General features: G+C 48.0%; 1 protein-coding gene across 1 annotated transcript; it reads left to right on the forward strand.

The window, feature by feature from the left end:
• The first annotated feature begins 1,486 nt into the window (after window positions 1-1,486).
• foxk2b (forkhead box K2b) lies at window positions 1,487-25,500 on the forward strand. Its single transcript, XM_056287689.1, has 9 exons — window positions 1,487-1,963; window positions 12,701-12,895; window positions 17,426-17,579; window positions 19,083-19,229; window positions 20,609-20,802; window positions 21,923-22,125; window positions 22,552-22,797; window positions 23,138-23,344; window positions 23,846-25,500. Exons 1-9 carry the CDS (start codon window positions 1,671-1,673, stop codon window positions 24,058-24,060), a joined length of 1,854 nt encoding a protein of 617 aa, XP_056143664.1. The 5' UTR covers window positions 1,487-1,670; the 3' UTR covers window positions 24,061-25,500.

Genomic DNA, 25,500 nt, shown 5'->3' on the forward strand with positions numbered 1-25,500 from the left:
TCTCAAACTGCGTTCGGTGCAACTGGTTTTATTATACGAACAAGCTGCCATCCTCCACTACAGGGAAGGACTCTTGGCTGTTCCGTGTGACTCTTAATAATTTAATGGCCTCTTTGCAGCTAATGTGAATCCTCTAATGCAACTCTCGGTGTCGGCTATCGCTGTTGTGCCCCCACGTACGTACGCACCACTATTATTAGTGTCTGCTACTGTACCCCTCCTGTGCTTGACATTTCACCTTCTTCTGACGATGAGACATCTGTCATACTGGCACGAGACTGTGTGAATCTACTTGGTACTTTGATTCCCATATTCACTGGCCCTCCACTAAGACACACACGGAAAGCACCTGACATGACATGCACTCATCATGGCTGTGATGTGATTACTGCGGAGCAAATGCACCATCATATGGTACTACTATGATGATCCACATGTAGTAGATGCACTACTGCTGTTCCACATAGTGCTACTGTGATAGGATCTCTATGTAGCAAACGTGCCACTACTATTTCGTGTAATACTGCTATGATACAATCACTATATAGAGAACATACTAGTACTGCTTCATGCAGTTCTACCACGACACGATTACCGTGTAATGTTCTGTGATGCCAGGGGGTAACACTCAGTCTATCTGCTCCTTTCTGACTCTCTAAACTGGTTTGGCGAGTAAATATGAAGAAACGTGGTCATGTGTTGGAGGCCTCTCCCTCAACTCGCAGCTGTTTGTAAACAAGCGTCCTGTGGAGCGCAGGGTCACCCATCTGGATGACGTCATCGCCAGCGGCAGGTATGCATATCTGGGCTCGGCGTAACAGTTCGCTTGCCAGAACCAGGCGTAGCAAACGAAGGAGACGAGACATTTGTTTTGTTTTTATTATTAATTTATTTGGAATGTGGAAAGCGTCAAGGGTTGTGTGTAAAAGCGAAGCAAACACGACTCCCATACTTTTAACCGTAAGGTATAAAGCTGCTGCAAAGGAGGGGCTCTTGGAAGCCAGACATGGACTTCGTAGTGGACGAGGCGTGTGGCTGTTGCGCTGTGGTTCTGCCGGTACAGCGGCGGTGACCGGGTCGCTTTGTGTGGACGACATATTGCCTCTTAAATACGTCCCTGCGATCGTTTCACTGGCCCGGCTTGGTGATTGATCCGTCGATCAAGCGTTATCGATGTGCGGTATTAGCGTATTATCATGAGGCGTTCGCGCTTGCACGTGTAAACCGACGAGCCCGTTCCCGTGCGGGAAAACAAAAGCATGCCGCGTTTTGCAGCTCGCCGAGCATATGCGCGTATGCTACCGACCAACCGACCTTGATTCTGCCCTCAACTTTAGGGCTGGCGTTTGATTCGTCGGGATGACCTGACGTCACCCGCCTGCTCGTTTTTCATTGGCGTGTAGGCGCTGTCATTTATTCCGCCGCCGCCCCTTTTCTTGGTTTGGTTGGCTCTCCGTGCTACCCTTTCTCTCGGCGGTGGGTCGGAGCCGCTGTCCCTGTCCTCGCACGTTCCCCCTCTGAAAAAGCCCCGTTTTGAATTTAATGCCCCCCGTTATAGGCTGGTTCCTTTTTCACGACGCCTCTTCAAGGGCCAATTTAGTTGTCCCCCCTGTGAACGTTTTAGTTTTCATCGCATTTTCCATTTAAAGCCTTTTAGCCCCGCGAAATAAATGGCCGTGGTGAGCGCATCGTCTGGGCCGGTGGCCCGGCTGGAGGGCCGCGAGTTCGAATACGTGATGAAGAAACGCTCGGTGACCGTTGGCCGGAACTCGTCTCAGGGCTCCGTGGACGTCAGCATGGGCCACTCCAGCTTCATTTCGCGGAGGCATCTGGAGATCTTCACCGCCAGCGACGACGGCGCCGGCAGCGGGGACTTCTACCTGAGGTGTCTGGGTAAAAACGGCGTGTTTGTGGACGGAGTGTTCCTCAGACGGGGCGCCCCTCCTCTGCAGCTCCCGCGAATGTGAGTCCCCCCCCCCCCCCAGGTGTACCATGTGGGCGCTAATGCTAGCCGTCCCTACCAAGCTAGCTGCGGCCGGGGCGAACGGAACACGTGTTTCGTGGCTCTGCGGGCACAGCGCGGTCCTGCTCAGACGAGCGTTTTACTGTCGGCGTGTGCGTGAGTATGCGTGTGTGTGTGTGTGTTAACGGCGTGGCTCCGGAGGAGCAGCCTGGCTTGTTGTGTTAGCCGCTAACGTAGCCGCACTCGCCAATGTCAGTGTCGTGCATCGTCACGGTTAGCTGGCCGGCGTGAGGACGCCCAAGTGCGACGCCGGGGTCGATGCATCCACCCACCCATCCATTATCTACACCCGTGTAATCAAATTCAAAGGAGTCCATTCCAGAAGCCGGTAGAACAGAGGGGAGCAGGGAGACACCACCCTGCACAGGTCGTCGGTCCATCGCAGGGCCCCCCACAACCCCCCCCCCCCGTTCACAGTGATGGACATCTTACATACCCCGTCCTAGCCAAACCTGACGTCATAACGAGGACACCTCGTTAAAAAGCGTGTGTTCGAGTCCACTGCCAAGCTAACTTGCTATAAGCGTCTTCCTCGTACACAGCGACCTCTAAACGTAAACAAACCGACCGCCTCCCCTCCCCCGCCCCGCCCGGTCACAGAAACATGACACGTGGGCCCTGCTACACCTTCAGACACCCACGAGGCTGCCGCGGCTATGAGCTCCAGAAATATGTATTGCTGTTGACACACATGCTGCGTTACAGAGGACTACCCGGACGAGCCGAGGGCGCGTCACAAGTTAACGGGGTCCTTATGGAAGGCTCGGTGCTCGCCTTGCATCAGCCCATTGTTTACTACTGGTGCTGATGGCTTGCTGCCATCACCCCCCCCCCCCCCGCTGAGTACCATTTTGTATCCCGGACAAGAAAGTCTTTTTCTTTTTAAAAACACGTCTGTGAACTCGGTCCATACCCAACTTCTGTTATCATCGGTTTGATAGTTCCATGCTGTAGTGGGTGAGCTTAGGGCGACTGGTGGAACCTCCCTCCAGCACACGCCGGCCTCCTCCCACAGTCCAAAGACACATGTAGGTCAGGTGAACCGGCCGTGCTAAATTGTCCCTAGGTGTGTGTGTGTGTCTCAATCCTGTGATGGCCTGGCAGCCTGTCCAGGGTGTCTCCCCGCCTGCCGCCCAGTGACTGCTGGGATGGGCTGCAGCATCCCCACCAGCCACCCTGAGAGCAGGATAAGCGGTTTGCAGGATGGATGGATGGATGGGTGGGTGATGATGATGATAATATAGATGTTATACTGATGAGACAGTGTGCATCTACTGTGTGCTTTGGTTCCCTTGCTCGCCGCCGCTTGATGATCCTACTGTGCATTTGAACCCAACGCGAAGCAACACCCAGCTTTGTTTTCTTCACGTGGGTTTGATTGCTTACCTGAAAAATGAGCAAGTGAATTTTGTGCACGTCACAGCAATCACTTTTTTTTTGACTACAGCAACGCTGCCAGCGTTTGTTGGACCCAACAGAAGACTGCCAGGTTTTAGAGATGGGAATTCCGGCTCCTTTTAGTGAGCCACATCATTTGGCTCAGCAATAAAAGCCAAATGATGTGTGATAAATAATGTAAAAACATTAAATCCTATTCCGCATGTTCATTGAACGTTTTATTTATATTAAACTATGTTTTGTATGTTGGCGACTGGCGCAACATACAAGTCTCACCATGCTTGGCCGCTAATGTTATTACCAAAGTGAGGTTCTGGACTGTATTTGACAAGTATGTCATAGGATCATTCTGTTATTACGTCTTGTATTAACTTGCAAAAAAAGAAAACAATTTGGCCCAGTGGGAGGCGGATCTCATTTGTTCACTTAAATAGAGCCGACTCGTTCGCGACCAACACATCACTACTAGTAATCTTGCGATCTTATCTCGTGATCATAGATCAGCGACGGAGTGTCAGAGTCAGTCAGAGAGCCTGTGCTTGGAGGTCCAATTGGACCCGGCGTCAGCGGTCAGTGTGGGTGCATAGTATCAACTGGAGATGTGATCCGCTTGCTCTCCGTCTTGACTGAAAAGATTTCTGTAAATGGGGCATGGCTTCTCGCCCTTCTTGAAGGTGACTGGCTTTCCGCCAGCTGAAGTGTTTGCTTAAATTGAACATTTTTTAACTCAAGTAAACGCTCATTTCCCCCATTTCACAAGGCTCGCTCGCAGTTTCTCCGTCGCCTGTTCGCCTCCTATCATTGACATTTCATGAGTTTGCACCGCTCCTAAATTACACTTCCCATTTGGTTAAAAACTTAGCTGAAGATGTACACCTACACTAATTGCAATCAATATGACATGCAGTACTGGCTATGGTGTAAATACTATGTAGCAAATATACTACTACTACTACTACTAAATGATTAACATTAAAATGTATCTGCTAATTTCTGACTCTTGTTCGTCACTTCGGATAAAAGCATATGCCAAATTAGAAATAAATGTTAACACAGTACAACTATGCAACAGTTGTAATGGTATGTTTAGTGTTACATTATGTGTAATCGGATTAGGAAGTTGCCATGATTTCTCATACCATTGCTATTCTGACAATACCCAGCTCTTCCTATCATTCCCACCAGATGACCTCACAGTCTCGGCACAGATATCGTCATGCCTTGCTGGTATCTCTGCGTGGATGAAAGACAGCCCCCTTTAGCTTAACCTAAGACTGAGCTTCTGGTCATCCCAGCCAGTCCATCCTTACAACAACGGATCAATGTCCAGCTCAGATCCACCCAACTCATGCCAACAAAGTCTGCCCAAAACCTGGGTGTCATGATTGATGACCAACTAACTTTTAAGGTTCATGTGGCCTCAACTGCTCGGTCATGCCGATTTACCCTGTACAACATCAGGAAAATTAGACCTACCTGTCTGAGCGCACAGCACAACTCCTGGTACAGGCTCTTGTCATATCACGCATTGACTACTGCAACGGGAGTTGCAGTAGTCAATGCGTGATACCGTGGGTTTCCTCCGGGGGCTCCGGTTTTCTCCCACAGTCCAAAGACATGTAGGTCAGGTGAATCGGCCGTACTAAATTACCCCTAGGTGTGTGTGTGTGTGTGTGTGTGTGTGTGTGTGTGTGTGTGTATGTATGTCGGCCCTGTGTGATAGCCTGGCGGCCTGTCCAGGGTGTCTCCCTGCCTGCCACCCAATGACTGCTGGGATAGGCTCCAGCATCCCCACGACCCTGAGAGCAGGATAAGCGGTTCGGATCATGGCTGAATGGACAGATTAGGAAGTTTTGGCATCGCAGTATTAAAAACTGTAGTTCTAACGTGTAGTTGTTGTAGCATTTACACCCGCAGTAAAGACGTTTTGTCTCCCTTCTGACAGTGAGCGTAATGACTTCTCTTCTTTCTGCACTCTGAGGAAAAGCTACGCCGGTTATCCGTGTTCTTGCTGTCAATCGCTTTATTTTATTTATTGATTTTTCTACTTTAATCTTTCCTCTGAGCACTGACGTTCATCTCTGAAGCCTCTGAGACTTTTCATGGGCGCTATTTAGGTTTTGCGCCATAGCTTCCAAGCCCAGAAGCTCTGTGGCAGAATGCTCGCAACGTCGTCATTTCTCGCTCCGTTTGGACGAACGACACATCGAGGTGTCCGTCTGCTCGATGCACGGATCGCAGTTATACCCACGGGCACCACGGTTACACCATGCAACGGGCGGGCCGAGTCATAAGACTTATCATTCTGATTAATAGTGGATGGGTTGCGGGCGGGTGAAATAGTACAGTCAATGAGGAAAATATTACTTGAATATATTTTAAGCTTCATTTTTCGTCAGACACGAATTAGCAGATTAGACTCCCATTGCGCCAGCTGCAGCGTCCATTTGTCTTAGGCGGCGATGGAGGCAAAGGAGAGCCGAGGGGGGGGGGGGGGAAGTAAGGACAGAACATTTCTATCCAACAGCTGCAAAGTGCTGTGTGTATATGATAACTACAAAACTGATACCTCAAACATGGTGTCATATGTTACCTCATCATCACGCTTGCTTATATCCCACTGAGAGAAAATGGCAATGTGTGATTGGGTGTGGGTCTCTAAATCGGAGGAAAGAATTCGTTCGGGTGGGCAGCGGGTGGATGATTTATGTGTACATGTGGATTCGGATGACGTCAGAGCTGGTCTACGCATCACTAATCTCAGCCATCATCTGTCTTGACTCCGTCTCCTCTTCCCGAACTAATGGAGAAAAAAGGCACCGCTCACTTTTCACATCTCCCCTACAAGATCACCCCAATCATTCTTGAATGATTCATTCTTTCCAAACCGAGCTATTCAAGTCAGCTGGGGAAAATTCGTGTATTTTTTCATATCGCAATATATATCGTAGAGAATTATAGATATTGCAATGTGAGTTTTTTCCAATATTGTGCAGCCCTAATCACTACGCATCACTTGCGGTGTGCCCGTGTGGGACTGTCGCCACAGACACCAGATGTAAAACTTGGGTATACTGTGGAATACAGAGCGCTGCCTGGCTGGCGGTGATGGGCTAGTCAGCATTGTGTGGACTCATTCGGCAAGACCTTGAATGTCATGGACATCCATTTATATATAAAGGTCCTGCATTCTAGCCCCCCCGCTTTCTCCCCAATTGTACCTGGCCAATCACCCTGCTCTCTGAGCCGTCCCGGTCTCTGCTCCACCCCCTCTGCTGATCCGGGGAGGGCTGCAGACTACCACATGCCTCCCCCCATACATGTGGAGTCACCAGCCGCTTCTTTTCACCTGACAGTGAGGAGTTTCACCAGGGGGACGTAGCGCGTGGGAGGATCACGCTATTCCCCCAGTTCCCCCTCCCCCCTGAACAGGCGCCCCGACCAATCAGAGGAGGCGCCAGTGCAGCGACCAGGACACATACCCACATCCGGCTTCCCACCCACAGACACGGCCAATTGTGTCTGTAGGGACGCCCGACCAAGCCGGAGGTAACACAGGGGGTTCTAGCTTTAAGTGACTGATAAAATTGTTGTTTTTCCTGTAGCACTTAACCTTATTTTAATTGTAGATAACCCATCCATCCATCCCTTATCCAAACCACTTATCCTGCTCTCAGGGTCGCGGGGATGCTGGAGCCTATCCCAGCAGTCATTGGGCGGCAGGTGAGGAGACACCCTGGACAGGCCGCCAGGCCATCACAAGGCCCACACACACACACACACACACACACACACACACACACACACACACCTAGGGACAATTTAGTACGGCCGATTCACCTGACCTGCGTGTCTTTGGACTGTGGGAGGAAACCGGAGCACCCAGAGAAAGTGAATATATTTGGACCTAATTTAAATTGAAACTCCATTCTACCACCTGTACATGCTGGCTGTCATCCATAAGATCTCAACTACCATTCAGAGTACAGCAAACTGTTTCCCCGTCTCCATATTGATTAAGCTGACTTTGGCTTCAGAGCATTTAATCAGCAAGTGTCCTAAAACACTTAAATTTCCTGCTATTAAGAAGACGGTGCCCAGAATGGCAGAATGGTTGTAGTTACTTTCACCTATTTAAACCAAAATCTAAACGATAAATAACACCGTGATTTTATCCTCTCTAGCCCAGCCCACCATCAGAATGGGTGCAAGTAAGGTAAACAGAGTGACGGCATGGGAGAGCTGAGTGAGTCCTGGCCCAGGGGACAGGTTGGTTGTATTCCAGGGATTTCTCCATGGTGATGTAAACAGACTGAACAGAGTGAGAAAGCCATCCACCCCCTCGTCTACACCCTCAGAATCTCTCCCAAGTTGTAAATCTTGCCGTCCTCCTGTTTACATTCTTCAAGATGTTTGTGGGGGGGGGGGGGTAGGAGTCCAGTAAGCAATAAGGGAGTGTAATCTCAAAGTATTCGGCATGGGACAACAACGAAATATCTTGGTCCTTGTCGAATTGCAAATTTCCAATGACCTTTGGTGTTTCAAGAAGTCTCAGTATGAATGCATGGTGTTGGTGGTGGTGGGGTCATTCTGTTTGCTCAACACGGACGTTTCTCTACTGATTGATTGCGCTGGTGATGAATGCGTCGTTTTACCCCGAGCTCTTTGCTTCTCATAAGTGAACATGTAAGTGTGATGGTTTTTTGTGGTTGTAGGGGATGTTGTGGTAGGTGGGCTCTTTCTGTGGGTGAGACTGGTTTGTTGTGGCCTCGTCATGTCAGTCAGAACAAGCGTAGCTTCCTCCTCAGGAGGAATTTATCACTGTTTGTATGTCACCATCTGGTTGAGCCCCCCCCCCCACACACACACACACACACACACAGCAACAATACACACAGCGTCTCATGACAAGTGTGTGACTGCACACTCACAGCCTGAATTTTTGGGGTCGCAAAACCAACGTGCGGACCCTTCGCAAGTGTACGCTTGCTGGGCTTCATATGGAATGTGACATCTCGGCAACACTGCAATCCTGCATCAAAGGCAAGGAGGTCAAAGTTGAAGGCACTTTTTTTTTTTTTAAATTTAAATGGCTCTTGGGTTTTAAAATGTCTGGAATGAGTGATTATGGGTAAACTTAAATCTACAATCAACAACGGTGGGACAATGGTGAAACAGGAAGTAATTAGGCTACAATACTTGTAATAATTATTCTTACTGTGAAGGTGTAGCCATTGGTATCGCTTTGCATGAGACTAGCTGCTACACTCCAACAACAAGGCTCAGTAACCAGTGCCATACAATCAAATACACAATGGTGATTTTTTTTGACGGAAATTACTCCATTAAGGAGCGTCCGGGTATCGGGTAGCGTAGCGTAGCGGTCTATTCCGTTGCCTACCAACACAGGGATCGCCGGATCGAATCCATGTTGCCTCCGCCTTGATGGTGCATCCCTACAGACACAATTGGCCGTGTCTGTACAATTGGCCGTGTCCTGGTCGCTGCACTAGCACCTCCTCTGGTCAGTCGAGGCACCTGTTTGGGGGGGACTGGGGGGAATAGCGTGATCCTCCCACGCGCTACGTACCCCTGGTGAAACTCCTCACTGTCAGGTGAAAAGAAGCGGCTGGCGACTCCTCATGTATCAGAGGAAGCATGTGGTAGTCTGCAGCCCTCCCCGGATCGGCAGAGGGGGTGGAGCAGCAGCCAGGACGGCTCGGAAGAGTGGGGTAATTGGCCGGGCACAATTGGGGAGAAAAAGGGAAAAATCCAAAGAAAGAAAAAAATGTTACTCTTATTACATTGACTACATTTTTCTCTTTTAGCGCCGCCTAGGGATAACACATCACATGACATCACATACTTGGGAAGTAAAACAACTAAGACATTTCAAAGAAAGAGAGAGTGCAGGTGTATTAGAAGCATTACGGCTGTCGCGGCGGCGTGTTGAGGCGCCTGCGTCCTCGCGCAGTGCTTGCTGGTACATGTAGTAGGTGCAGGACCGGCCGGCTCTGTTTTGTCTGTACGTGTGAGTTACACCACAGCGGTTCAAGCTTTAAAAGACAGTATAGGCCACCAGTACTTCCTGCATGTGCATGTTATGGGTGTTGAAATGTCCCTTTGAGAAATGCAGCGATGGTATTTTCTGGTCTGATGTCCACTGTATTAACAGGTCCACAGTGTGTGGTCTTTGTTGGCGGAGACAGAAGCCTGTCCTCTTCCTGAAAGGGGGCCTGGATGTCACCCGCATAATGGAGGGGTCCCCCTTTACCAGCCTGGCTCCATGGAGGGTTTTCTCTCTTCCTGTCAGTGGCAAAGCTGATTTAAGCCGCGGTTGTCTGGAACGTTGTTCTCTCAGCAGATGCCAACTCTTGAGGGCTCGGCAGCCAAGTGCTGTGCCTGGCACTTTTAACCAGATGAGAGACCGGTCCCTGGGAAAACCCATCACCTCTCTGTGTCTCTGGGCTGTTTGGCAGTCGGATCGCAACAGTAATTCAGAAATGTTGATTTTTTTTTTTTTTTTTTAGATTATCCTCAACTGTTGCTCCTTCCAAATTTTATGCCTCCTTTTTATGGACAAAACTGAAACGTCTCTGAGGTGACTGTGTAGAAAGGTGGGTGCGTTTCCATCCAGGGCGTACGAGCTGTTGTCCACATGGTGCTGAGGGCAGCTTACTCCAACTAAGCATTTGTTTGTGTTTACCACTGAGCCTAAATTTAGCCCCGTCACCTAGTGAGGCTCTTTGTCCCCATAGGGGCGGCCGTGCTCCACTCTCCCAGTATGAGAAAATGTGTCACGGAGCACTCGCTCCCCTCTGAAGACCAGCGACAACAAACACACCTGACGTGTGTATTTGCTCATATGTTGTTGTATTTGAGAATGACGGGAAAACGCCTCCAGCAAAGTGCACCGACTCTTTGTGTGCAGTAGTTGACAGCTCTAGCAAGTAAACCCTTGACACTATTGAGAGTGATGTAAATGGTGTCAGGAATACAACCGGCGTTGTTGTGACGTTTGTGTTCGTCCGCTTATTCTACCGGCATGTTGGTGAGACACACGGGTGTGCTGTGACGGTAGCTTGAGTGAGGTGTTGAATAAAGTTAGTTAATAACAGTTTCTCTCAGGCATCCGGGTAGTGTGGCAGTCTATTCTGTTGCATAGCAACACAGGGATCGCTGGTTTGAATCCCTGTGTTACCGCTGGCTTGGTCAGGCGTCCTTACAGACACAATTAGCCGTGTCTGCGGGTGGGAAATTGGATGTGGGTATGTGTCTTGGTTGCTGCAGTAGCGCCTCCTCTGGTCGATCAGGGTGCCTGTTTGGGGGGGAGGGGGAACTGGGGGGAATAGCGTGATCCTCCCACGCGCTACGTCCCCCTGGTGAAACTCCTCACTGTCAGGTGTAAAGAAGCGGCTGGTGACTCCACATGTATGGGAGGAGGCATGTGGTAGTCTGCAGCCCTCCCCGGATCAGCAGAGGGGGTGGAGCAGAGACCGGGACAGCTCGGAGGTGTGGGGTAATTGGCCAAGTACAAATGGGGAGAAAATCCAAAAGGGTGAAAAAATAGTTTCTCTCAGCGAATCAGACACACACACACACACATTCATCAGCTCACTGTTACCCTCTTTACACCAACGTGAACCTAGTTCGAGCTCTGGGCTGGTGCTGGTGCCAGTTCACAGTTGGTTCAACTTGTGAACCTTCGAAGAACTGGTTTTCTTTTGCACCGGCGAGGCCTGGCCTGAGAGCCACGCCGTGATGTCACGGCCTACGTCTGTACGAGGCGAGAAACCCAATGTACATTTGGAGACGTTTACGATTTTCGTATACCATTTTATATGCTACTTCTATGCTACAGGAAGAAATGGAAACGGATGATCCGCTGGGGCGACCCCTGACGGGGGCAGCCGAAAGCAGTAGTAGTATTTTATATGCCACTTCATCATTACATTCGCCTCTGAGAAATCAACTGTATGCAGTCTGAATAATGGCAGCTTTACCCAAATTGATTGCGAATCGAAAATTTGCTCCAACATTTCCGGAGTAGAGAAGCTCCACAAAGCGGCGGCCAGTCGCTCTCGCAGACCCCGCTGTGAGCTGTCTGCAGCTCTCAAGAGACCTGCCTCACTGACAACAGGCTTTTATTTCCCCGTTGACAGATGATTTGTTTAACACTAGAATGACCAAGGCCATCAATTTGGTGGTTTTGGATTTTCAAAGTTTAATAACTTTGTGGGGGGGGGGGGTACAGACCTGCCTGCCGCTCCCTGAACACTCCTAAAATTGCGTATATTTGCATTAAAATGAGTTTTGGATCATTAGCACAAAAAATAAAAAGATCTACCTAAAACGACACGTAATTTGCGCGTCATCGTGTGACTATTTATGGTGTGTGTTGTCGCATCATTTCCTTGGTGAAGTTCGTTGCTGTGTCCTAGAAGCACACTCGCGTCCTCCAGTGCGGAGGAATAGTCTAAACTTGATGTGTGATTATGTCCACCATGTCTGGTTACAGACGCACCATGACTACCACCGAGTCCTTGCAGTATTTACAGCCGTTGGACAGCGCGGCCATTTTAAATTGTTTGAAAAACAGTATTAAAGTTGTTAAAATGTTAATTTTGGTGTCGGTCGTTTCCTAACAGACATACTAACATATGTAATGCATTAATATCTCACCTGGGTATTTATCTTGACAGAATATAGATTTTAAAAACCGGCAGTCATTTTGACCGCCCATGGTGGTTGTAGGTAGGAGTGACATCCCGGTCGTTCTGGTGTTCAATATCATAACTCAAATGTCCATCATAAAATGAACAGAGGCTGTTGTTCTGGGGCGACCGGTCTGACATTTCCTTGATTAATCTCTCAGTACCTCTTAGGGCGAACTCTTCAGTGTTCTTTGCCGACGTGTTTTTAAGCACAGAGTTTCAGACTAAAATTAGATGTTTAAATGCGAAAAAAATGAAGGTGGGGTTTTAAATTCACTCTGTGGATCACATAACGTGTGTGCTGATAAAGCTGTTTGATTCCTATCAACTCTGAAGTGTCATGTGCGGGCATTGTTCGACAGAACTGATTTTTGCTGCCGTAATGGGTCTGTGTACCCCCTATTGGTCTTGTTGGTCATGATATCCCGCCCCCAGCCCCTGATGTAAGCGGTTCTTTCTTCTAACACAGCAAAGCGTTGCTGCCACTCTGGAACCAGTTTTTCTGGCCAAGAGCCAGTTCTTTGGCTTGTTGTTGATTGCCATTTCTCCTTTTTTCTTTTTTCAGGTGCACTTTCAGATTCCCCAGCACAAACATCAAGATTACATTCACAGCCTTGTCCAATGGGAAGAAGGTGAAGCGTGAAGCTCCAGAGTCGCCGGTGAAGCCCGTTCAGCCTCAGATTTCTCCTCTGACCATCAACATTCCAGACAACATCGCTCACCTCATGAGCCCCCTTCCGTCACCCACTGGCACCATCAGGTAATCCTCATCTAAACTTCGTATTTTCTGATCTTTGGATGGGGCAGGAAATTTGCTTTATTTTTATTAATTTTTTTGCCAGCAGTAGACCGGTGGTAGTGCTGGGCGATAAGGAAAATATTATCCCATTAATCATAGGGTATTGTATATCTACTACTACTTTTGGCTGCTCCTGTTATGGGTCGCCACAGCAGATCATCCGTTTCAGTTTCTTCCTGCCCTCTGCATCTTCCTCTGTCATGCCAACCACCTACATATATTCCCGGTGTAGGAAGGTGGCAGCGCGAATTCACAGTTGTGGCGGCTTCACCCAGTACCGGTTTGGGAAGATGGTGGCGCGAACTTACATTTGCGGCGGCCTCACCCAGTAATGTTCATGCAGTGTCTTTGTCCACATCTGCGTCTAAGTTTGTCTCTTTGTTTGATGGCTGGGAGAGCTGGCGCTGGATGGGTTGGGAGAGCTTGGTCTGCTGCATCCTGTGGGCCCAGGCACCACGGCCCTGCCTGGAGCTGCGCCCAAAGAAGAAACACCAAGGGCGGTCTGACAGGGCACGGATGTGGGGCAGGCTAAGCTAATTGCTAGCCCATGCACATCGGCCATTCCGATAACACCGAGGGCGGTCTGGCGGCAGCCTCTGCTACTGTTGACTGTGTTTTTGGTGTCATTGTGTGGAGTGTGGGGAGGTGTATCAAAGGGGTCTGGCTATATGTGTTTTTGTAGTAGTTTGGTAATATGTGTTCTTGTAGTTTGGATATGTGTTTTTGTCTGTGTTGCACTGCTGTGGGCTGGGGGAAACGATGTTTCCTTTCATTTCATGTGCGCAGGTGCATGGAATGACATGACAAATAAATGTTCTTGATTCCTGCATGTCCTCCCTCACCACATCCATACACCTCCTCTTTGGCCTTCCTCTTCTCTTCCCTGGCAGCTCCATATTCAGCATCCTTCTCCCAATATACCCAGCATCTCTCCTCCACACATGTCCAAACCATCTCAGTCTTGCCTCTCTTGCTTTGTCTCCAAACTGTCCAACCTGAGCTGTCCATCTAATATAATCATTCCTAATCCTGTCCTTCTTCATCACTCCCAATGAAAATCTTCGCATCTAAAATTCTGCCACCTCCAGCTCCACCTCCTGTCTTTTTGTCAGTGCCACCATCTCCAAATCATATAACATAGCTGGTCTCACAACCATCTTGTAAACCTTCCCTTTAACTCTTGCTGGTCCCCTTCTGTCACAAATCACTCCTGACACTCTTCTTCACCCACTCCACCCTACCTGCACCCTCTTCTTCACCTCTCTTCTGCATGCCCTGTTACTTTTGACAGTTGACCCCAAGTATTTAAACTCATACGCCTTCATCACCTCTACTTGCATCCTCACCATTCAGCTGTCCTCCCTCATTCACGCATAGGTATTCCGTCTTGCTCCTACTGACTTTCATTCCTCTTCTCTCCAGTGCATACCTCCACCTCTCCAGGCTCTCTTACACCTGCACCCTACTCTCGCTATAGATCACAATGTCATCCACAAACATCATAGGCGACGGAGCCTCCTGCTTGATCTCGTTCATCAAGCTGTCCATCACCATTGCAAACAAGAAAGGCATCCCCCTGGTGAAACTCCTCACTGTCAGGTGAAAAGAAGCGGCTGGCGACTCCACATGTATCAGAGGAAGCATGTGGTAGTCTGCAGCCCTCTCCGGATCGACAGAGGGGGTGGAGCAGCGACTGGGACGGCTTGGAAGAGTGGGGTATTTGGCCGGATACAATTGGGGAGAAAAGGGGGGGGGGGCGATTTGGCCTGCCCGATCCACGGATTAACCGCAGCAGATGCAGATGTACACATAATTTGTCCAAACCAAGCGAAAAATGAGTATTAAATTGGAGTTAATTTCGTTATATCAGACAGACTTCACTTGTAGATTACTCATGGAAAATGAGAACTGCGAGTTTTCCTTTTTGTATCAAGCAGCAAAAAGTTGTAGCATGAGGTGTTTTGAGTTAATTTACCTTCACATTGCATATACTGCGATGTGGCTACTGCGCACGCGCACATCGAAATGACGATGCTGAAACTATATATTGTGCAGCCCTAATTTGTTCCACCACTCGTTACGGGGCAAAGTGATTGAGTACTGCAGCACGTCACCATTCAGCATTGCAAATGAGGTTCATATGTTGGGTTAACCATGAGCAGAGAGGAGACAAGTGCCTCTCCAACAGCCCATAGTTGCCCTTGAGTCGTCAGCTAACCTTGACATGTACCATATCTGGGGATCAGCCCGGCCCCAAGGCTTAAGCTTAGTGCACTGTATGAAGGACTGGGAGAGGGGACTGGGTGCAACGCGGAGCTCTGTCTAAGATCCTCTCAACCTTCTAACCTGGCCAGATGGCTAAGAAACGACCCAGTGTAGCCACAGTTAAACCAGGTTGATGTCACTCATGGCTAGAGTCTGGCTTGCGGGTTGGACGGCGGTATATGTGTACCAATTTAAAGTACTGTATACTTTAAACTTTAATATAATTAGAGTTTGCATACCAACCCGTGTTTTGAAAATGAATGGAGGAATTTGATAGGTAAAATAAACGCATAATTATATAAATGAATAATGGGGTAAAGCTGGAAGTGTGAAAAGAATTACAAAGAACCAAATCGCCCAATTAAAGGTACAATCTGTAATTCAAATGTAAACAAATGAGTCGCCCTGCTGCCAAAATACAGAGCCCAGGACTGGAATCTGCCATCGCTCCCACGTGTATTGTAAGGTCTGTTAATGTGAGGACGAACACCAAATGGAAATAAAGTCTGGGTTTGTAATGTATTCTGATGCTACAAAAGGTTTGTTCACATCGATGATGTCTGTAAAACAAGTCTATATTTCAATTCCCATCAGTTGAGAAAGATGCAAAATGTTTATTTTCAGGGTGCTTTCACACTAGGAACCTGGGCCCGGATCCCAGTACACTTGACCCCAAAGTGTGGTTGTTTGAGTAGTGTGAACACTGCATAACATCCACTTGAAAAGGTGGTCTGGAGTACGGTTCACATGTACTCGGGTACGGTTCGCGTCAGGTGTGAAAACAACTGCACCAAAACATGGAAGTGGATTGCTATCCTACAAAGGCATTTCTCAACGCTGCCCATCTCCTCCCAAATCTGTGTATGCGTACAGCACATGCCGATCTCGTGTGTAGATACGCAAGTGTACTCGGGTCCAGAACAACATTACAACATTACTAATGTGAAAGCTGAGTGGGGGGGGGGTGTCATACCTAATATAGTATTTCATATCTCAATTTATATGGTCAAATAAATCACAGATTGGGCCTTTTAAGTCAGCAACTGGAAATAAAGTTTGAAACTCCATCCATCCATCCATTATCCAAACCGGTTATCCTGCTCTCAGGGTCGCGGGCAGTCACTGGGAGGCAGGCGGGGAGACACCCTGGACAGGCCACCAGGCCATCACAGGCCGGCAATGGAGCAGGTCAAAGTCCCTGTGCCGCTCAGTAGTGGGATCGCGCCTGTGAATAGACGCTGTAGTGCAGCCTGAGCAATACAGTGGGATCCAGTCTCTTAGCCGGGCATGGTGGTGTGCGTCTGTAATCCAAGTCACCGGGACACTGAGGCTGGCGGATCATTTGAGCTCAGGGGCTCTGGGCTGCAGTGGACTGTGCCGATTGGGTGTCGGTATCGATATGGTGCTCTGGGGGGAGCCCGGGACCGTCAGGTCATCTAAGGAGGGGTGCACTGGCCCCGGCTGGCAACGGAGTTTGAAACTCAGATGGGAGCTTTTCTGCTTATGGCTCAATTACAATTCTCTGCAAACATGAAAAACCTGTTAGACACTCATTACCAACCACCGGATAGGCTTTGTATGTAGTGTTGAAACTGGAGATATTTTTGACACATAAATCAAACATGAATATGAACTTGCCTCCATCTGTGTTCTGAACAGTGACAGGATCTTTTTTTGTAAGTGACAGACCTACTGAATGCAACCCGAGTAGATTGTATGTGACTGTGTGTCAAGCCAGTGCATTGTGTGGTGGAATCTGTAGCACTCTTAAAACTAATGACTGTATTTGTTTAAGTAACGTCTCCTGAGTCCCCCGTGAATGGGAAAGAAGCGTTTGTGCAAGTCCTCTTCCCCTCAGATATTTAACCACGTGTTCATTCCAGCCGTTGTCTCATTAGAAATAGTGCAAGTTCTCATGCGTTCGTGCTTCAGGCCTAATTGTGGGTCATTAAATGACGGTGGTATTTTCTGGAAGATTTCAGGGGCCGGGCTCTTTGCATTGATCTAGGTGACTGCAGTAAAGACTACAGATGAGCTGATCCAGGGTATTATGTTGTCCCGTCCTTGAAGAGCCAAGCTAGTTTTGAAAGCTGTCCAGTTGAAGCTTTTATTACAAATCCACCGTATACTGACTGCATGTTTGTTTTGATTTGCTGCAGCATTTCATACTGGTTGCATATCAGCCGAACTTGAGTGACTAACAAGTCTTGGTTGTGTCTCTTGCAGCGCTGCTAACTCGTGCCCTTCCAGTCCGAGGGGCGCCGGCTCTTCAGGTTACAGGATGGGCGGTCGCATGGTCAGCTCAGCAGAGCTGCAGCTGATAAACGACAACTCCCAGTCTGAGAACGACAAAGAAGCCTCCGAAGGGGACAGTCCCAAGGTGAGGGCCAGCTGGACAGATTAGCCTGTATCTATGAATGAATGAATGAATGATTTATTTCCAACATGTTACAAGCAGGATAAAACATACAGATAAGCCACTGCCAATAATCTGAAGTGATCAACAAATCCACACATCAAACTCAGTGAACAAATCTCCGTATACGTCACATTATCTGTTACCTGTTGGAAAAGGAACGGCACGGTGGCACAGTGGTTAGCGCAGTCGCCTCACAGCAAGAAGGTCCTGGGTTCGAACCCCGGGGTGGTCCAACCTTGGGGGTGGTCCCGGGTCGGCCTCTGTGTGGAGTTTGCATGTTCTCCCCGTGTCTGTGTGGGTTTCCTCCGGGTGCTTCGGTTTCCTCCCACAGTCCAAAGACATGTAGGTCAGGTGAATCGGCCGTACTACATTGTCCCTAGGTGTGACTGGGTGTGTGTGTGTGTGTGTGTGTGTGTATATGTCGGCCCTGTGATGGCCTGGCGGCCTGTCCAGGGTGTCTCCCCGCCTGCTACCCAATGACTGCCGGGATAGGCTCCAGCATCCCCACTATGCTGACAGCAGGATAAGCGGTTTGGATAATGGATGGACAATAAAAGCTGTTTTAACTTGTAATCAATGTAGGGATGTGCCAAAGTCAGTTTTTTTCCAAGTCAACTCATTGGAACGTTGTCTGAGCGACCAGTCGATCGGTCAGTCTCATGAGAGCCCTGTTAATTTGGCTCTACTTTAACTGGACATACTTGTTTCAGTCAAGACTTGATTGTTATCTAGACCTAAACACATTCACAATAAAGAAATGCATGTATAGAAATGGGCAGATCATGGGGCGTCCGGGTAGCGTAGCAGTCTATTCCGTTGCCTACCAACATGGGGATCACCAGTTTGAATCCCTGTGTTACCTCCAGCTTGGTTGGGCATCCCTACAGACGCAATTGGCCATGTCTGCGGGTGAGAAGCTGGATGTGGGTATGTGTCCTGGTCACTGCACTAGCGCCTCCTCTGGTCGGTCCGTCGGGGCGCCTGTTCAGGGGGGGGACTGGGGGAATAGCATGATCCTCCCACGCGCTACGTCCCCCTGGTGAAACTCCTCACTGTCAGGTGAAAAGAAGCGGCTGGGGACTCCACATGTATGGGAGGAGGCATGTGGTGGTCTGCAGCCCTCCCCGGATTGGCAGAGGGGGTGGAGCAGCAACCAGGACGGCTCGGAAGAGTGGGGTAAATGGCTGGGTACAAATGGGGAGGAAAAAGGGGGGGGGGATCCAAAAGAAAGAAAGAAAGAAATTGGTAGATCATTAATCAATAATTTACCGGCAGCATGATTTTATTTACACCATAATGCGTCACGGCAAGTAATGTGCCGCTTACTGACAAGCATTTTACGCTCACACAAGAAATATCAACAAAATGACGTGGGACTCATCCTACGTATGTCTGGCTCATCTATGTAATTACTTTGAGATGAAGACATGATTTGAAAGCTGACGTTTTTTTTCTGCCTGGTAGGATGACTCCAAGCCTCCATACTCCTATGCACAGCTGATAGTCCAAGCCATCACCCTGGCTCCAGACAAGCAACTCACCTTAAACGGAATATACACACACATAACAAAGAACTACCCCTACTACAGGACTGCAGACAAGGGCTGGCAGGTAAGTTGGGCCCTGGGGCCTCCAGTTAAGAGCACCCCTTTCAGCAAAACACATGGCCGGCTGTTGCCAAGTAGTCTAGGTAGCATAGCTGTTTGCGGAAATGCCTAAAAACTGCAAATAATCGCAAGAGCAGTTAACTAGAAACTTGGGTCACATGATTTCCCCCCCCCCTCATTTGATACTTACATTCATTCTCTAGTTTTAAATCTGATGCTTTTTCCAAAGCAACTTGCAGTAAGTGCATCAGTAGAATAAGATTAATTTTTTAAACTGCCAGTGACAGGACTGTAGGAGTTCAGTGATTAGGGTCGTGCCCTCAACCATCGCTTAATCCTGTGACCCTAGAATTTTCATGTGACAGGAAAACACTCAGCAAAGAAATGGGAAAAGTAATACGAGGGATAGAATGATTTTTTTTAACTCTTTTTTTGAAGATGAATAACCTCTTTCACTTCCGGTGTGGGAAGATGGTGGCGTGAATTCACGTTCGCAGCGGCCTCACCCAGTACCGGTGTGGGAAGATGGCGGCGCAAACTTATGTTTGTGGCGGCCTCACCCAGTACCGTCCATGCAGTGTCTTTGTCCACGTCTGCATCTAAGTTTGGTGTCTTTGTTTGATGGCTGGGAGAGCTGGCCCTGGATCGGCTGGGAGAGCTTGGTCTGCTGCGTCGTGTGGGCCTCGGGACTACGGCCCTGCTTGGAGCTGCGCCTGAAGAGGAAACACTGAGGGCAGTCTGACAGGAAGCGGGGTGGGCTAAGCTAACTGCTAGCCCATGCAGACCTGCAATTCCGATAACACCGAGGGCGGTCTGGCGGCGGCCTCACCTAGCGTTGACTGTGTTTTTGGTGTTGTCGTGTGGAGTGCAGTGAGGTGTGTCGAAGGGGTCGGGCTGGGAGAGCTGGCGTTGGATCAGCTGGAGGAGCCTGGTCCGCTGTGTCCAGTGGGCCCAGGGACCATGGCCCTGCCTGGAGCTGTGCCCGAGGAGGAAACACCGAGGGTGGTCTGACACGACACGGAAGCAGGACAGGCTAAGCTAACTGCTAGCCCATGCAGAACGGCAGTTCTGACTGTCATCCTGGCGTTTGCTCTCTTGGACAGTGACTTTTTTTTTTTTTTTTTATATATGTTGGATGTATGTGTTTTTGTAGTTCGGATATGTGTTTTTGTCTTTATTGCACTGCGGTGGGCTGGGGAACCATGTTTCATTTCATTTCATGTGTGCAGGAGCATGGAGTGAAAGGAAAATGTTTCCGATTCTGATTCCTATTTGCAAAACACATCAACTATACATGTATATATTTCATTCTATTGATATTTCAGTTGTCAGTATTTTGCTGCAAGACTGGCCACAAAATGAAACCCATTTCGTTTTTTGCAGAACTCAATCCGTCACAATCTGTCTTTAAACCGCTACTTCATCAAAGTGGCCAGGTCGCAGGAGGAACCCGGAAAAGGTTCCTTCTGGAGGATAGACCCCTCCTCAGAAAGCAAGCTCATTGAGCAGGCCTTCAGGAAACGAAGGCCCCGGGGTGTGCCCTGCTTCAGGACCCCCCACGGACCCCTCTCCTCCAGGTCTGTTTGTTTGGTTTTTATCTGTTGTGTGTTTTGAACTAACTGGTACTCTACTGCAGAGGACTGAGCAAAAGAAATTTGAAAGCCTTTTTTTTCCCTTCTCTTATCAAGAATGATTCCTGTGTAGGTGTCAGTACCAGGAGCAGATAGGACAAGATAATTAAATGTCATCTGAAGTTCTTCAATTCAGCACCCAAAACAGTTTGAAAATGAAAGAAGACGTTAGATGGCAGTGCCTCCCTGTTAAACAGCTTGTCACGATCAACATCTCAGTTTTAAGGCTAGTTTGCGGTCTGACTCCAGGTTTGACCCCTGTTGTGTCTGCAGTTTCAGGATGCGTTGAGTGCTGGGTTTGGCCTGGATTGGCTTAGTTACTGGATGTCTACCAGGATCACTGGCAGCTCCTTCCAAAAAAGATTAAATGCACCTTCTCTGAAACTGATTATTAATATTCATTACTTGTTGGCCTAGCATTAACAGTTTTTCTTTTCAGAAGTACATGTTTGTCTGAAAGATAACATCATAGTTCACGCTCATGCTCACTCTTGTGAGATTTAGAAGCTGAATGAAAAGTCATCTGGCCAGGATTTGTCTATAGTGAAATAAGCAACTTTATAAATTTGGGTGGCGCAGTGGTTAGCGCGATCACCTCACAGCGAGAAGGTCCCCGGGGTAGTCCAACCTTGGGGGTCATCCCGGGTCGTCCGCGCCTTCTGCCCAATGACTGCTGGGATAGGCTCCAGCATCCCCATGACCCTGAGAGCAGGATAAGCGGTTTGGATAATGGATGAATGAATGAATGAAAAAAATGTCAATTGGCATAAATATTATTGTATTCTTAATGGTATTTGCCATGTCTGAACAGATTGTTCTTTTGCCTGACCGTAAATTGTACAAGAGTACAAAGAAAGGGGTTTACGTTTAATTTTTCCACAATTGAAATGTGAACTAAGTTGGGTTTCCGTGAACTGTATCAGCAGTATACATAACCGTATCATAAATCAGATGGACACCATAGTCCGACGCTTATATGATGATACTGTCTAGGATTCTTTTTTTTCCAGAAGCTGTATCCATTTGATCTTAGACCTTTTAACATGTTGTATTTCTCCATACGTAGGAGTGCACCAGCGTCTCCCAATCATTCTGGGGTGCTCTCGGCCCACTCCAGTGGTGTACAGACCCCTGACAGTCTATCACGAGAAGGCTCCCCTGTTCCCTTGGAGCTAGAGGTGGCCCCTGCCCCAGCACCGCCCTCTGCCACGGTGGTCCAGCCCAAACTGGCCGTGATCCAGGAAGCACGTTTTGCACAGAATACACCAGGTGAGAGGCAATGCGCAGCACAGTCTACAGCAAGTGATGCTCAGTCGTGTGCCATGGAGGGCTGCGTGTATGTGGGGTTTCTTTCCCACCAAGAACTACACCAGGCTGAGGTGGACTTCACTGACTAAAACACATTAAACCAGATAAGGGAGGACTACAGGGTAAAATTAGCTGGTGTGGTGTTGGGTTGGAAAGTAAACCTACATGCCACATGGTTGAATATCACCAGTTTGCCAAAATTGCAGTGATATGAATATATATTGATGAATTTCAGTTTTATTTTCAGAATTTTATCCCTGCACTTTTTCACTGTTGTCTCCCTGTTTGATTGTTGGGTGTTCTTCAGTTGCTTTTTTAAAGATGAGAACCCCACAAATAATCATTAAGTCTTGTTACAACGCCAGCAAATGTGTAAATCTCTTCCAGACACGCCTGTCAACAACCAGCCTGTACTCATAGCAGTCCAGCGGCAGTTACCTCAAACCATTAAGCCCGTGACCTACACCATGGCCTCACCAGTAACCACCAGCACCTCTCAGACAGCCGTCCAGGCACTCCACGTGCTGCAGCAGATACCTGCAGCTTCCCTGGGCACTGCGGTCATCACCCAGCCAGCCCCCATCGCCCCAAAGAGTGAGCTGCAGGAGAATGGAGAGCACACAGAGGTCAAAGGTGAGGAAAGGGGGTGGGGGCAAATCAAAGGTGCCAAAAGCTGCTTTGCTATGTAGCATAGTGCGCATCTTGAAACCCTCTTTTTGTCTGTTGGATACAATCCGTGATATATCCCAAATTCATTGGCTTCTATTGAGTTGTTTTACCTACCAATCTACTACTACCTTCGGCTGCTTCTGTTAGGGTCGCCACAGCGGCTCATCCGTTTCCAGGTGGTTGACTAGACAAGCTTACCGGTCATAGGCATTTACCAGCATTATGATAACATCATTGTTCTGCTCTCTCCATCTTTTTGTCCATTCTCATTCTCTTGGTGTTTTCTCTATTTCTGTTGATTCAGTGAAAGTTGAGCCTGTTCCAACCATCACCCACGCCTCTATAGGTGGCCCCAATCGCATCATCCAGACCACCCAATCAGTCCAACCCCTGCAGACTGTTACTATAGTGCAGCAGGCCCCTCTGGGCCACCACCAGCTGCCCATTAAGACCATCACACAGAATGGTACCCACAGCATCACCACTGCCGTCCAGGGGCAGGTCAACTCAGGTGAGACGACGATTCCTAGAACTTTTTCTATTTCTAAAAAAAAATTTTTTATTCAAGGCGCTTTTTTCTTCTATACAATTTTTTTTTTCCCATTATATAAAGACACCAAAGAAAACATAAAAACATCTGGATTGCACTGTTTCCACGAAGCCTATATATTTCTGTGACATATTCAGTCGTCGTCATGTAAACATCATCCATTTCTCTGGACATTGTTCCTCTCGAGTTCTTACCTGTTTCAGGATGTTTAATGTTGTGATGAATAGACCAACATACGGGATTTATTTCAGCCTTGGGGATCTTTAGCCGATGCACATATATGTTGTGGTATCGCTTTAAGACCGTACCAACCTGCATTTCTTGTTTGAGTTAGGTTTGTTCAAATAACGTGTTAGGATAGAAAATAAGATATATAAATAATTTCCCAAGTTCTTTGTTCATGAACATTCTTGTGGTTTGAAACTATGAATCTCCCTGTATTCTGTTCTCTCACCTGTTCAGTAACGGCTGTTGCAAGCCCGCTCCACCTGTTGGCGGCCCATGCCTCCGCCTCCGCCTCCCTCCCCACCAAACGGCAGAACGGGGACCAGACGGTGGCCGATCAGCCCGAAACCAAGCGCCTGAAGTTGGAGGACGAGGAGGTACCCGTCCCGACCCCAACCACCGCAAACTCTGACCCGTCAGCAGCTCAAGACCAAGTCAGCCAAACCAACTAGTCTTACACGTCCTCACATACACCTCTATAGGTTGTTCTCTAATTTTTACGTTGTTTTTCCTCATTCTTCTACATCATTTCATTTTTTTTTTTTTTTTTTTTTGTCCTCTACTTCCATCAACCTCCCAAGGTGCCAAATGGAAAGATTTTTTTTCCCTTTCCCAGTTTGGGTTCTCTTAAGCATTGGAAGAATAAAAAATAAGACCACCCCTTTAAAAGACTGAAAAAGGAAGTGGGCTGAAAGTGGAATTTAATTTAAAGAAATAAAAGGAAATAAAGTAGAAATGGGACAAGGAAAAAAAAAACTTGGAATAATTGAAAGGTGTCCCCCTGTGTGACAATGCCACTGAAATGAGAGCGTGACGAAACCCAAGACCACAGGAAGCCTTAACAGCAGTTAACCCTAGAAGGGAGGGGGGGGGCACGTCAGCCCGGGCTGGACGCCACCTTTCTGTCTCATCTACCTCAGTGCAGATCGGGGGCTGGGGCAGCCACTGGACCGGCTCACACCGGACCCCTCGCAGGGGGTGCTCAGCTCTGGAGGAAGCGACCAACTAGCTGTGCGACACGCATTTCGGGCGCGGGAGCACGACGCGGTCAATGTCGAGTCCATTCAGAAAGGGATCAAAACACTCGGAGCCAATATTCCTGAAACCTTTGGCAGCTAGCCTTTCATAATAACTGACCTTCCCTTTTATTGCAGCTCTACATAGACATGCAGTATTTTGTTGTTAATAACACGGAGCATAGGATTTGTTTTTCTGACGTATTTTCACTTATCTAGATGATAATTTAATTCAGAGGAAGACTACACAACGGTGAGGTCAGTGATATTTCAGATGATGCGAGATAAATTTAGAAATCTCATTTTCTTTTTATGTGGACTTCCTTCCTGACACAATGTAGTCTCTTAACGATACTCTTAAAACGGAGTACTTTATATTTTCCCTGTCCAATCCGTGTTCTGTCATAACTGTATGGAATCACTTAGTTATACCTACATATTTTACTACTTGCACAGATAACCGATGATATAAACATATGAATTTCCATGTGGTAGTTCCAGGCGTCTCTTTGAACCTTGCATGTACCAGACGAGAGAGCAGAACCTGAGTTAACTGTAAATTGAGGAAAAGACCTGCTTTATCCAAACAAGACCTGCACTTGTTTCAATGTTTGTGTTTCTCATCCTCCTTTATTTACTGTTGTTGTTGTTTTGTTTGTTTTCGTTCCCCCCCCCCTCCCCTTTTTCCTTGTTTCCCTCGGCTGTGTTAAGCTAGTGGTGTTGGCAGACCTTTCTTTGCTTGACTATTTTACTCTTGTGCCGGCGACCTGACAAGTCTGTTTTCAGATTGTACACCTTCCATCGGATAGAAAAGAAAAATACTGATTGATGTTTGTTCTGCTTAAGTGGAGAAATGCTTTTTTTAATAAATTAATT

Source organism: Lampris incognitus, chromosome 10 (genome assembly GCF_029633865.1).
Source record: "Lampris incognitus isolate fLamInc1 chromosome 10, fLamInc1.hap2, whole genome shotgun sequence".
Taxonomy (NCBI): domain Eukaryota; kingdom Metazoa; phylum Chordata; class Actinopteri; order Lampriformes; family Lampridae; genus Lampris; species Lampris incognitus.

Excerpts from the sequence above, each read along its gene's own strand:
- foxk2b (XM_056287689.1), top strand. The coding sequence starts at position 1,671 with ATGGCCGTGGTGAGCGCATCGTCTGGGCCGGTGGCCCGGCTGGAGGGC. Across the intron at positions 17,580-19,082 it reads CCGAAGGGGACAGTCCCAAG|GATGACTCCAAGCCTCCATA; the intron begins GTGAGGGCCAGC and ends TCTGCCTGGTAG. Across the intron at positions 20,803-21,922 it reads CACGGACCCCTCTCCTCCAG|GAGTGCACCAGCGTCTCCCA; the intron begins GTCTGTTTGTTT and ends CTCCATACGTAG.